General features: G+C 47.9%; 3 protein-coding genes across 3 annotated transcripts; 2 read left to right on the top strand and 1 right to left on the bottom strand.

The window, feature by feature from the left end:
* Positions 1–1,482: 1,482 nt before the first annotated feature.
* On the top strand, positions 1,483–2,685 carry N7525_008180 (lytic polysaccharide monooxygenase AA11 family protein; the record flags this gene model as incomplete). Its single annotated transcript, XM_002568614.1, has 1 exon — positions 1,483–2,685. One exon carries the CDS (start codon positions 1,483–1,485, stop codon positions 2,683–2,685), a length of 1,203 nt encoding a protein of 400 aa, XP_002568660.1.
* A 712-nt stretch (positions 2,686–3,397) lies between these two features.
* On the top strand, positions 3,398–4,858 carry N7525_008179 (60S ribosomal protein uL4; the record flags this gene model as incomplete). Its single annotated transcript, XM_002568613.2, has 4 exons — positions 3,398–3,590; positions 3,661–3,755; positions 3,879–4,029; positions 4,102–4,858. The coding sequence occupies exons 1-4, from the start codon at positions 3,481–3,483 to the stop codon at positions 4,856–4,858; spliced, it is 1,113 nt and encodes a 370-aa protein (XP_002568659.1). The 5' UTR covers positions 3,398–3,480.
* A 2,131-nt stretch (positions 4,859–6,989) lies between these two features.
* Positions 6,990–7,928, bottom strand: N7525_008178 (uncharacterized protein; the record flags this gene model as incomplete). Its single annotated transcript, XM_002568612.1, has 2 exons — positions 6,990–7,366; positions 7,430–7,928. The coding sequence occupies 2 exons, from the start codon at positions 7,926–7,928 to the stop codon at positions 6,990–6,992; spliced, it is 876 nt and encodes a 291-aa protein (XP_002568658.1).
* Between the last annotated feature and the right edge of the window lie 5,644 nt (positions 7,929–13,572).

The following is a 13,572-nucleotide window of genomic DNA, read 5'->3' as shown; positions in this document are numbered from 1 at the left end:
ACCGAGATGATCCTGGACCAGGCGTATGAAATTAGTATGGCTTGACACCTCTAGACATCTCGAAAGCCAAGATTGACACATTCCATTTGGAGATATCACGATGTCACATGAAGCATTTCATATGTTGTAAACACACTTTGGTTACTGATGTCAAGTAGGCTCGGCAAAGGGGGAGACTTCTGTACCCCACACACAAGTGCCGGTGTGAGATAGATTGGAAGACCGAACAGAAGATGCCCATTAAATTTGTTTCACTGCGTCATAGGGTCGGGGACAGGTCGGCAAGGGTGAAGAACGGTGTAGGTAGTACGGAGGCGAATATGAAACACACCTGTGGATGTTAGGCAACCTTGGAAGCGAGAAGGAAACCCCAGCGGCTACAACAACAGCCAATCCACAGTGAAATGCGAGAAGTGTGTCTTGCCAGCGGTTGATGGTGCGACAAATCCAGGGGGTGGGAAAAGTCTTGTACCTTGCAGTCTGTGCGGTGGTTGGCTCGTCTCCAGCCGCCCATAGCCCCAGTCCAGCGGGTATCTGCGAAGTGCCTCTCGGATCTTCCTACTGGTCATCTTTTTGCGTTTGACTGATTTTCAGCTTTTCACTGTCTGAGTATTCGGACATCACTGGGCAAAATGGAAAAATAGAAAAATAGGAGTCCTGAAACATCCCCTCTTGTCCCTTGGCCTTCCCCACCCTGTGGATGTACGGAGCACACCGATCAACCAAGTAAATGACTCTGCATTTTCGGAGATCACACCAAGTGTGTCTGGTTAATTGCCATGCACGTAGAATCGGACCATTCAGAGGCTGAGATTTGGGGTTTTAAAGATGTTTGAAAGGCCCGAGAGTCATCCCAGGTTTGTATATATAGACCCTGACGCCAACATTGGCTTTTCTTTTCTTTTTTTTTTCCTTAGTACATTCCCTTTCTCTTCTCTTCTTGCTTCTATCAATTCGACAGTCAGGCTAGACCTGTGTCACTTTCCTTTTGCATCTTGAATTTTGCCTGTGGCGAAATATCATACATTCCTTTTTCTGAAGCCCTATCAGCTTTGGGACGAAAATACAACAAAGAGGCTGTCGCTATTGTTCTATCAACAAAGAGATTGGAAATAACTTCGCGACCAATTTGAATCAGTTTGTTTCATTCACTCTGATACAAAGGTATTGTGGTTTCTGCCTTTGTTTCATCGTTGCCTCCAATCTATACACGTCTGATCTATTGTGGGAGATCTATGATCTATTGTTGAACGGTCACATTTATATGCCTTGCAATAGATCAATGAGACACTGTCGATATATATACGCCTAATCCCATCATCTTGTCTCTCGCATTTCCAAGTCTCTCCAACGCTAACATTTCCACTACAAGATCCATTCCTTTTTGATATCTGATTCCATTCGTCTGGCACGAATCGATCCCACTTGCAACATTTTACCAGTCAAACCAAAGCTCAACCCCCAAAAGTTCAATCATCCAAGATGTTCGTCACCTCCAAAGTGATCGCTGCCCTGATGGGTGCCTCCATGGTCAACGCCCACATGATCATGAGCAGCCCCACCCCGTATAGCAAGGACACTCTCAACAACTCGCCTCTGGCAGCAGACGGCAGCGACTTCCCTTGCAAGCTTCGCGACAACGCCTTCGAGGCCCCCGAGACCGAGACAATCATCGCCATCGGCGAGTCGCACCCTCTGACTTTCGTCGGCAGCGCCACCCACGGCGGTGGTTCCTGCCAGATCAGTCTGACCACCGACCTGAAGCCCACCAAGTCCTCTGAGTGGAAGGTCATCAAGTCTTTCGAGGGTGGCTGCCCTGCCAATGTCGACGGCAACATGTCCGGCGGCCCTGACACCCCCGATCCCTACACTTTCGACTTCAAAATCCCAGAGGGAATCGAGGCTGGCAAATACACCCTCGCCTGGACCTGGTTCAACCGTATCGGCAACCGCGAGATGTACATGAACTGCGCCCCCATCACTGTCTCGGGTGGCTCCTCCAAGCGCTCCCCCGAGGAACTCGAGAAACGCTCTTCTAGCTTCCCACCCATGTTCGTCGCAAACGTCAACGGCTGCACCACCAAGGAAAGCGTCGATATCCGCTTCCCTCAAGCAGGTGACAACGTCGAGTACAAGGGCCAACCCGGCAACCTCGCCGCAGAGGGTTCCGAGGCTTGCACCGGTACCCCTACCTTCGGTGGCTCCGGCATTACTGTCTCCGCGGGCTCCTCTAGCTCCGGCTCCGACTCTGGCTCTAGCTCATCCGGTTCTTCCTCTGCCCCAGCAGAGAGCGCCTCCGCAGCCGTCTCGGTATCCGTCGCCCCAGTCCCTGAATCTACTCCATCGAGCGCACCCGAGCCCGTGCCCGTGTCCTCCACGGCACCTGCCCCAGCTCCCGCGACAACCTCTTCATCCTCTGGCTCTGAATCAGGATCTGACTCCGGCTCCGTCTCCGGTGCTCTGACGGGTAGCTGCAGCACCGAGGGCCAGTGGAACTGTATTTCAGGCACCGCCTTCCAGCGCTGCGCTTCTGGCACCTGGTCCGTTGCCCAGCCCATGTCGACTGGCACGCAGTGCAACGCTGGTCAGAGTGAGGAGCTTGTCGTCAGTGCCACTAAGAAGGCACGTCATGTCTCGAGCATGCGCTTCCGCAATCGCTCCTACCGTCACCATGGTCACGCTTAGTTAGATACACAACATGATCCGCTGGCTTCGGATGTTGTAAACTTCTTCCCATCATTGGATGGTCTTTTTCATTCTCTTCTCTTCTCTTCTTATTGATCTTTCTTTTCTGCTGGGCTGGTCCCATATGTTCGGTGCATTATATGTGCCTTTCTTCCTGTACATTTAGAGATGAGACTAGGGAAATAGGACATCTCATGGTTTTCGATAAAGATAACCTTGTATACTGCGTGGCTCGATGTTGAAGTATCTGTAGTCTTGAAATTGTACTGTCAGTGGCCAGTAGACATTGGTGCTGCTCAAACAATAGTCTTGTTTTGCCAATGCCCATTTGCGAAGTGGTAATAGAGAAGGAGTCGGCTATAGGAATGACCACTACTTAATCATCAGACTTCAATGGGTCTTCATGACTTTCTTTGTCTCCTAAATGGAGGATCCTCCAGGTCCCAGGTGTGTAGCTGTAGAAATGGACAGTCCGTAGTCCGTATTTCCAGTGATTTTATTCCTTCGAGGTTTTGGGTAAATCGAATCAGGGACAAACGTGATGTTGTTGCTCGATGGACTTCGTTCAGCATCGCACCTGCCAAATATGTAGACCCACTTGTGGACCCCACGTGATAGCTCACAGTATTAGCTAATTGCTCCATATCTCTGCTAGTCCGTATATGGCAAGAAGGGCTTAGGGTTCGCCGCCCCACTGCAGTTTCTCACTAAGCGAAAAAATCCACACCCAGTTGTGAAGCCCCCCGACTCAGAGAGATTGGATCTTCAACCTCACCTCGACACCGACCAGCAACAATGGCCTCCCGCCCGACTGTCTCGATCGCCACGGCTGAGGGCAAGCCCTCCGGGGCCTCCCACCCTCTTCCCACTGTGTTCTCTGCTCCTATCCGCCCGGATATTGTTCAGTATGGCTCGCCGAAAACTTGAAGGATCTACAAAATCGATGGAGGGGAAGTGCTGACCGTTGCTCTACAGGTCAGTTCACACTGGTATGGCCAAGAACAAGCGCCAGCCCTACGCCGTGAGCGAGAAGGCTGGTGAACAGACCTCTGCTGAGTCCTGGGGTACCGGTACGTGATTTGGCACCTTTTTCAAGATTGGAAGAATCGGATTTGAATTCGCGAAAATTTTGCGATTCTGGAATTCTTCTGTATAAAGAACAATAACTAACTAGATTGCTTCTCATTGAACAGGTCGTGCTGTCGCCCGTATCCCCCGTGTCTCCGGTGGTGGTACTCACCGTGCCGGTCAGGCTGCCTTCGGTAACCAGTGCCGTTCCGGTCGTATGTTCGCCCCTACTAAGGTCTGGCGCAAGTGGCACCAGAAGGTCAACGTTGGCCAGCGGTATGTTGGAATCCGATTGAACGAATTGAACATCTAGAGAATGCGGAGGAACTAATAATCTGGCGCCTACAGTCGTTTCGCTACCGCCTCCGCTCTGGCTGCTTCTGCCTCCCCCGCTCTGCTCTTCGCCCGCGGTCACCGTGTCGCCAACGTCCCCGAGGTTCCCCTCGTCGTTGACTCCAAGGCTGTCGACTCCCTGAACAAGACCAAGGCCGCCATCGCCCTCCTCCAGGCCGTCGGTGCCGGACCCGACCTCGTCAAGGTCCAGAAGTCCCGCAAGATGCGCGCCGGTAAGGGTAAGCTCCGTAACCGCCGCTTCCGCCAGCGCCGCGGACCCCTGGTTGTCTACAACCCCGAGACCGACGGCAAGGACCTCGTCAAGGCCTTCCGCAACATCCCCGGTGTCGAGACCTCGCCCGTCTTCTCCCTCAACCTCCTCCAGCTCGCCCCCGGTGGTCACCTCGGTCGCTTCGTCATCTGGACCTCTACCGCCTTCCAGGCTCTCGACCAGGTCTACGGCACCACCACCACCCCCTCGGCTCTCAAGCGGGATTACCTCCTGCCTTCCAACGTTGTTTCCAACGCTGACCTGACCCGCCTGATCAACTCCTCCGAAATCCAGTCCGTTCTCCAGGGTCCTAAGGGTGAGGCTCGCACCAAGCGTGTCAACGTCCAGAAGAAGAACCCCCTCCGCAACAAGCAGGTCATGCTCCGTCTCAACCCCTACGCCGCTGCCTACTCCAAGCAGAAGCTTGGTCAGCAGTCCGTCGAGGGTGGCAAGCCTACTGCTCCTGCCGAGTCCTTCATGAACACTCTCTACGAGAACTAAGCGGGTCGTTCTTTGCCCCCCTGATGTTTCTTTGTTAGCTGTGTTTCGCTGGAAAAATGGTAGTCAGCAAAAATGAATCAATGCCTTTTTTGCAATACCCATGGGTCTATATGGAGTAGTAATGTGATCGGTTTCCGTGTTCTTCTAAGTGACCCTCGAATTCTTTGTATCTTGCATGGTAAGTTATATAGATGTAGATGGGTCGAGGTGTCTGTTCCCTGTGGAGAGCTGTTAGTCTGTCCAGTTCTCCTTGTAGACCTGAAGCTAGTCTTCGCAGGGTCACCGTCACACGGGTGTGGATGTGTCAATGCATCTGCTCATCACAAACTGTTTCCAGTCAAGCATGTTGACTACCTTTTCCAAAGCTCAATCAATGTCACTTTAAGCTTAAAGGCTAACTCGGGGCGTATAGTTGAGTGATCCTCCTATTAAGACGCTTGCCTTCGCTCCCCTCTTCAATCACTTCCGGATCTGTCTAGCCAAACCAATTACTTGTCTCTTGTAGTTGACCGGTCGCTCGCTTGACATCGTTATACTGTTACTGTCAACTCGCTCGGCTATCTGTGTTTTCTGGACGTACTGGCCGCAAATTCGAGTGTCAGGTTCCATACGACACAACAGGGGAGAGCCTCGTCATTCCTCTCATAGAACCAATTAACATATATATCTTATACTATCTTCATTACTAGAGCTAGTTGTAGTCGTTAGATGGTAGGTGTCATAAACAAGTAAAATGTATTTTCAAAATATATATTGCTACATGGATATGAAGGACTACATACTATTTCATAAACATTTCGAGCCCACCGTTGGTAGAGAATATGTTAATTATTAAAAGTGAAATGAACTTGAAATGGATTCTTCCGAATATTCGGTTATATACCGTTACTAGATGATTGTCCTATTGAAGTTTCTTCAGGCAGATGCATGTGCAAACTCAATTCGCCCAAAGCAAACCTTGGATAGATATGCGGCTCCCGTTCTTCCACCAGAAATAAACCCGGAGTCTTCAAGACTTGAAGAACATTACAACCTGTATACTATCTAGATGTAGATAGCCCAGTCTAATACAACCTCAATCGACCATGAACAAAACAATCGAGCATATGTGCCAAGGCATCAACCGAGATATCACATGTACAAGCTTCCTCACAGCCCACCAGCTAGTACCTATGTACTTGATTTCCTCTGCCACTTCTTGGCCTTCCATTTCCGTCTTAGTGCTCAGTCCTTGCCGCTTTTTCCTCACTGAGTAGAACTGAGCACGCCCCTGAGTATTACATAATCTCCACGCTCGCTCACTGAGCGTCACCTGAGCGCTCTGATTTGCTCACTGAGTAGCCTGGTCTTACTCACTGAGCTTGACCTGAGCGCTCTGACTAGCTCACTGAGCACGACCTGATTATTACATAAGCTTAAGACTTGCTCACCGGAGCGAAGCGCAGGGAGCAGCTAAGTCAGCGGCTCACCTTAATAAAATGCACCACGCTAGCCCCATCCAAATGCAGCTGTTCACCACTCTTGACCGTTATCCCCTCAACGAAAGACTGGCGTCATCAATTTAGCGGTCGGTCCTAGTTATTTCGCCTCTAGCTGAGAGGCAAATTGATAGTGGGGCTACATTTATTACATTTACTATTCTCCGGCTATACTACTATTTAATTCGCCGAGTCTCGTATTCTATAATACCGTCTCTATACGGAGTATAGCTATAGAAAATATCTAGCCCTCTCGTTGTGATAGGGCTACCGCAGGTCTTTGCTTTATGCTTGATAGGGTATGCTTGATAGGGTATGCTTGATAGGGTATGCTTGATAGGGTATGCTTGATAGGGTATATGCTAGTTTTTCCATATATTTGACTCAACTTCGAGAATTTCCTGCTGTAAGCCCTGTGTGATATTTAGTGTTGTCTATCTCATAAAACCACTGGCCAGTGTTCCACGTTCCATATCACCTGATGGTATCTTTGTCTCCTCTCTTTGTCTGTATCCTCACCTCTTGTGTGAAGAGCGGAGGTTGGGGGGAGAAGCGGGCGCAGAAAAAGAAGTAGACGAACGCAAGGGCAATGCAAGTTAAATTCAATCAAGCTTAATGCTAAGAGAAGAAAAATTTAACTTCAACATTATTGTCTACGAGCTGTCTTGAAACTTCCACCATGCATTCAGAACATCGCTGTAGCCCATCTTTTCCAGGTGCTGAGCGACTTTGCGGCGCCAGTCCTTTTTAGAGTCCTCATCCCTATAATCGAAATCCATTCCTGCGGAAATTCGAAATTTCGTTCTGACCCATTCGATAGGGACATAGCTAGCAAGCTCCCAATCGATGATACCTAGCGAACTAGTCGACAAATCGACAAGAAGGTTCGTAGGGCCAAGATCGCAATGATAGAAGACAAGTGTAGAGACATCTATAGACATCTCGGTACAATTCTTCAGAAGCTGCTGTGGGGTAAGGGTATCCGTACTATTACCTTTAAGTAGGTAACGTTCTAACAGCTGGTGTCCGTCTACACCACTAATAGTGTCGCCCTTCTATGCTGCTAAGGAATTGCAAATATCTGCTACCTTACCGATGTAATACTGGCGAAGATTATCATCCATATTAGGCCATGCCTCATGAAGGAGCTGGCCGGGAACCCTCGAGACGACGAGGAAATATCGCGAGTCAGTCTCGAAATGATAAAGTACATTCGGATATTCAAATCCCTGCGGCTGTTGGTCTTTGAGAAATTGTAGAGTTACATGCTCTCTGGTTACATCGGGATAGTCTATGTGATGTGCTTTGATGAAGGCTTCGCCTGCCCTCCAAACTGCCGCTTGGTTATCGACTGCGTGGACTCTCGAGATAGAAGATGAGTCCTTTGTGAGGGATTTGGAATCCGGAAGAGGCTTAGGTGCAGTAGAGAGGGCGAAATGCCCCCCATTACTGTCGCTCCAGCATGGAGTATTGTCCGGGGGTGGCGACGAAGAACGAGTAAGAAGAAGCGTATTTGAGATTAGCCAGGAGCTTTTATCGACTTCCCGTATCGAGTCATTGAGGTGCGGCTGAAGCAGGTCAGTCGATGACATGTTGATCGATCTTAAAATGTCCGATGAAATGAATAAACACAAACGTCAGGTGCTGTTCTTTATAGGAGCCGCTGCGAGCGGTGAGCGGGGGTCTCAAGGAAAGTGTTGAAAGCACAACTCCTTGACTAAAAGTACAACCCTTTAACCGTATACGGCTAGCGTTGGTCCATGTAGCCGTGCCAAGCCTGTAGATAATGATTTCTCGTAATGTCAACTGCCAGGTAATCTCTATCCTATGGGGGAGGGGGGAGGGGGGCTATGTCGGAACGTGGTCGTTACAGTACAGTACAGTAGAATTCGAAACAGTTCAACCCCCACACACTCACGCTATGTTTCTCGGCCAGTAACCGAAACCACTCTAATCCGTTCCCAGGAACAGGGTACTTAGTTGTCCTTCGAAGCTCTTATTGCAAAATATCTGAGGTATGCCGCAGCCTTTTGTTGAGGTCGTTGAACGGACAGGCAAAGCCGTACGCTTTTACCACAAACTGGAGAATAGGTCCGATGAACGGACATACGTTTCATTAGAAGCCAATAAGGTGACACTATGACAGAGCCTCGCCCTTGGAGCTGCGATATTTGTCACACACGGAAGATCTTGTCAACAGATAGAATTTGCTGTCCTGCCCGTACGCTTCACCCTCTGCCCAGATTTCAATTCTCGTTAGATGTGCCTCCTTCTCGATCTCCCTCCCGAGATTGTCGTCTGGGTATTTGAGTCGCTCGATAGCATTGATGACGCCTTATATCTTACACGATGCTGCGAATATATCTTTGCTGCTTTTAACGCGACTAGCGTCCGATAGAAACACATAAACAGATCAATAAAAGAAATGAAGCAGAAATAAAACAAGCAGAAGGCCAACAGCAAGATAAATAAAAAGGCGGAAACCACAGAACAAAACCAAAGACCGGAATATAAATCACTTCAAATCAAATAAGCCCTAACGTTTTCAAAAAAAGAAGCAGCAAACAGACCCCGTTTGTACCATCACCTGTCAAGATGACAACCAGGTTCTTATACCACAATAAATAAGTAAAAATAAAAAAAAAGAAGACAAAACAACAACAACAACAACAGCTCCCGTGGCAAAGCCTTATGATAAGCCCTAAGTTTGTTGACCAGTGCGACCACTCATATGCTCGTTAATACCTATACCCATACCCATGCCCCATTTTAACGCCGTCCCCGAGTCAAAACATTCGGGACAAGAGCCATGGATATAGCCCATATTATTCGTCCTTGAGACTCGGCATTTATAGAGGAATAGAAATCCAAAAAGAAAACGGCGATTGAAGCATTACTCAAGTTGAAAGACGGGATATTGGAATTAGAGGAAGAAGCATTCTCTTTTTTTTTTCCCCGGTAGCTTCACATGCCACTGCTTGCAATATAATTGACTTTTTCTGTGCCCCGTTGGTTTCTCGGAGATAGTACATAGCTTCTAGGCATACGGAGTAGTACTAGACGGAGTATCCCGTATGGTGTCAAATATCAATAATGTATAGGGGGATAGAGTTTGCCGGTGTTATGTATGCACCCTGCACGCGACCTCGTGTACATATCGACCCTTAGGAGTTGGTGGTACTACATCTACGGACCCTTCATGGCTACTCGGTGTACTGTCACGGACTATGAAACGAGTGACTCGGAGATTCAAGTGTCAAAGCCGATGATCGTCCAAGTGAAATACCGTTTTGGACATCGGACACGGAGATCAGGGTCGAGGGCAGGTTGCCAAGAACTCCTTCAGGGCCTGCGGCTGATAGTCGGGGGCACTTGCGAGCCCGGGGTTTTACCTAGATACGTTAGTCGGGAACTCTCTTCGCTTCGCGTTGATGGCTGTATGTTGATAGAGAGGGTATTTCATTTCCAATGACGTTGGGTTTGAGGTCTCACCTTCTTAAGGTTGTATATGGAAAGCCTATAAAACCTTCGAGGAATGACCCATGGATCCATCGATAGATATACAGGTATTACATAAAAAAAGTCTGGGGTTCCAAGGTTAGGATATGTATTCTATCAACGGAGTACTCCGTATTGTGCGTATGTTGTATGTATTAGCCCAATCCACTTAAATTGTCATGCAACATCGATCAGGAACATATTAGCCGAAGACCCTGAAAGGTCCAAACCGTGCAATCGGAGAAGAAAAATCTCCGATCCCGCGGGAAACAAAAAGAAAAAGAGAAAAAGAAAATGTAAAAGAAAATGTGCAAAGAGCGGCCTCGGTAAGATCAACCGAACGGATAAGCTGCACGAGCAAGGAGAAAAATCTACACCCTTGTCCTCCGTACGGACTACTCCGTACAATATAGACAATAAACGGGTCTCGTGCTGAACCGCAGATCACTGAGCGGCTTGTCTAAGTATAGCCATGTCTCACTTGAGCACCTAACGCGAATCGGTTCAGGGGTGCAAAGCGTATTGGCGCTATGCAAAACATGTTGCAGTAGTAATGTTGCAATACATTAGTGTCTATTAGGAATAGAACACGGTGGCATTATGGGATATACCCTTGTCCTCCGTACTCCGTATAGAATTAGGAAGTTTTCCAAATCTGTTTTTTTCCCTATACAGCTGAATGAACTCCGTTAATTAATGTGGGATCATGATACGGATTATATACGGATTGTCTCACGTCTTTCTATACAACCGATTTAATTGGACTTTAACGCGGATTATTCCTCCGCTCAACCCAAAAATTTGGAGTCCCGGTATTTGTTCGGAGAAACTAGATCCCGTGAAAAGGAGGTTCCAGACGAAGTATAGGAATTGACTTCTCCAAACTGCCGAGATTGGAGTAATGATTAACGGCGAAGTCCCGAAGTCCGGGTAACTCGCGTCATTTCATCTCGGGCCTTTCCCAGAACAGGAAACGCACACTCCAGGGGCTGAGTCCAATCCAGACGACGATCCCGAAGGCTTGCAGATCGGATCGTCAGAAATTGAGACATACATCCTACGTGGTCAATTCCAGAGTTGTATCGCCGTTGGACAAGGATGTTAAGGTGGACCTTGAAAAAGGGAAATATGGTAAGCCTGATAGCTTGACAATCCTGGAAAATCCCTCTAAAACATGAATCTGTTGCCAAAAAAAAAAAAAAAAGAACTGAATAGTACAATATAGCATCCTCGGTGCAGAGCCATAAAATAACCTCAATGGTCTCGGCTTTGGCTCTTTATAGAGTATATTGTAATAGTAGTTCGAATTTGGGAGCCTTCAGACCAGTGCAAAACAGTAGCCCACACACTCCACTTGCGGACCATCAGGTCGATCCTTCACCAGGCTATCCAAAAGTAAGATAGATAAGCCCTGCGGCCCCGACGCTGGCAAGGAGGATTTTCCCGTCTAGGCATCGAATCGACTACGCCACCATCCGGCCGAAGCCTAAAAGACCCACCGTGGGCATAATTCCTGGTATTATCTGAGTCAGTCCAAACAAGCTCACTGGGTTCTTCATTTGTGGTTTGGTCCTTGCGCTGCGAAATTCGAGATTCAGGACTATATAGATCTTACTCCGAACAGAGTATACATATGTAGTACACTTCTATGCTTACTCGCGGAGTAGGTATCTAGGTAGATGCCGTATCCCTACTCCGTATATACATGTACCCATGTAAATGTATCTTGCACCTCTTCGTGAATCCTCGGCCGCAAACCCCGAAAGTTCTCTATTGGTGCTATTAAATGTCTACTAGGGCATGAGATTGATCATGCCGTAAGGAGTAGAAATTGCCTAGGTAGAAAGTACTTGCAGAGTGGGTATCTCAAGGCATTTACGCCTAAAAGGCTAGTACGAATACGTACCAATGTACATAGTAGCATCCTTGATCCCTGTGGAGGATTCGCCATTAATATAAGTATGCGGTAGTAGAGCGGATGAACCGGGGGGATGTTCGGGGAGATTTCCACATTTCCCCCTATACTTTTCCCTATATTTTTCCCAAGGTACGGAGAGAGTACGGAGTATGTTCTTCCCCCCACTTAGGAGAGTCAGGTCTATAATTGCCGTTAGACATCACGGACGTTCCATGTGATATGCCAAGTTTGAAAACCCAATGCCGATGTCATGTATCCACTCTCGTTAATACAATTTCACTTAATTTCCTTTTCTAAACTAACCGTTCTAACCGTCTATAGAGACCTCGGGCACTCCCTAGTTCTTCCTAATGTGGCGTCTTTGGAGCCGCCTAAACCGAAAGGGTTCAAACTGTCTCATTTCAATTTTTTTTTGTGACGTGGAGAAAAGCTGTAGATTCGGTTATTCCGAGTAGCTAAATCCAATTTATATTAAGTCCAAGAGGCAGACGTTAGTACTTTTGGTAATTTTAATAATTTTAATGTACTGGGAATACTTGGGAATACTTAGAACACTCTGCGTTGGCCCTTTCTTTCCATTCCCCTCCTTTCTCATCTTCCTCCATTTTGAACTTCCTTTCTGTTTTGAGCCTCGGCTTCTTTAGACTATTTTCTTCTTTCTTTTCTTGAGCTTCTTGCTATAATTCCTTGAACCTTACCCTGCCCTGCGCAGAGAGGGGGAAGCTGATGCTCACCAGGGAAGTTTCCACTTGGAGAGAACGCCAAAACCATTTCCATTCTTAGTCTCTGGAATCTATAACACGCTACTTCTAGTAGCCTTTTTTTTCTTCTGTTTTTTTTTTCCCCTTCCAGGGTGCCACTGACCAGTGGTAGGCGACACTTCGAGGCTATTTTGTCCCATAAGCCGTGTGCCACCATCGGCAGACATCGATCGTTCCGGTTATCATTATCACCTGGGCACTATCGGGGTCATTTTGGCTCCTTTTGTGTCTCTCACATCCATTCGGCATTTGGATATCGGAAACACCTGCAGCATCGTTCTCCCCTATCCTTGGTTTACCTACGCCTGGCCGCCACTAATCCCTAGCTCGTCCCGAGGTCGAGAATCTGTAACCGAGATCTCGCTGTCGTCTGATCTCCCCGCTCTGCCGCATCCTCGATCTCGGCATTCAGATCTGCCGTGTCTCAAGTGGGCTTCGCTGTTGTCAATACTTCGGCCCGATTCTCCGTGAGCCTGTGACTTCATAGGCTCTCGTCTCAAGCCCGGCAAAATCCCTGGACGTTGGCACAAACTAGTGGAATACTGCAGACACCCTGGCACCATGCACCTGAGACCGTGACTGCTCAGGACTAATGCGAGATGGTGGCCTTTTAAGCTAGCTTCAATTTTCTATCCGGCGCACTCTCAAGTTGCTGAGACTTGACTATTTCGAGCGCCAATATTTTTATCAAAATCCCGCTGGCGACCTTTGTATAAATACCCTTCCCTCATCATTCTTGCTTGCCATTCGCTTCTGATTTTGGAACTTACACCGTCGATCGATTTCGCTTTGCTGTCGCCTGATCCAATTTTGTTCGACTTTCTACTCAATTTCATCACTGTTCCTTGAAGATCGAAAAGTTAAATTGGTATGTGAAAAGCACCTGTCAGAAGGAGATTGGAGAAATGAGCTCATTGCTAAGTCGCCTGGCTCCTTTCAATAGATACCCCCTTTGTGCACTATCTTTCTGGGACCTGAACAATTCAACAGAAGCCGAGAACCAAACAAAGATCAATCTCACCATATCAGTCCAGGTCAAATCTTTTCCTTGACTTCGCA

This window comes from Penicillium rubens (genome assembly GCF_028828025.1).
Source record: "Penicillium rubens strain IBT 27055 chromosome Unknown utg000003l_segment0_segment0, whole genome shotgun sequence".
NCBI classification, from domain to species: Eukaryota; Fungi; Ascomycota; class Eurotiomycetes; order Eurotiales; family Aspergillaceae; genus Penicillium; species Penicillium rubens.
The sequence above is the reverse complement of the archived record's forward strand: the minus strand, read 5'-3'. Positions and strand labels throughout refer to the sequence as shown.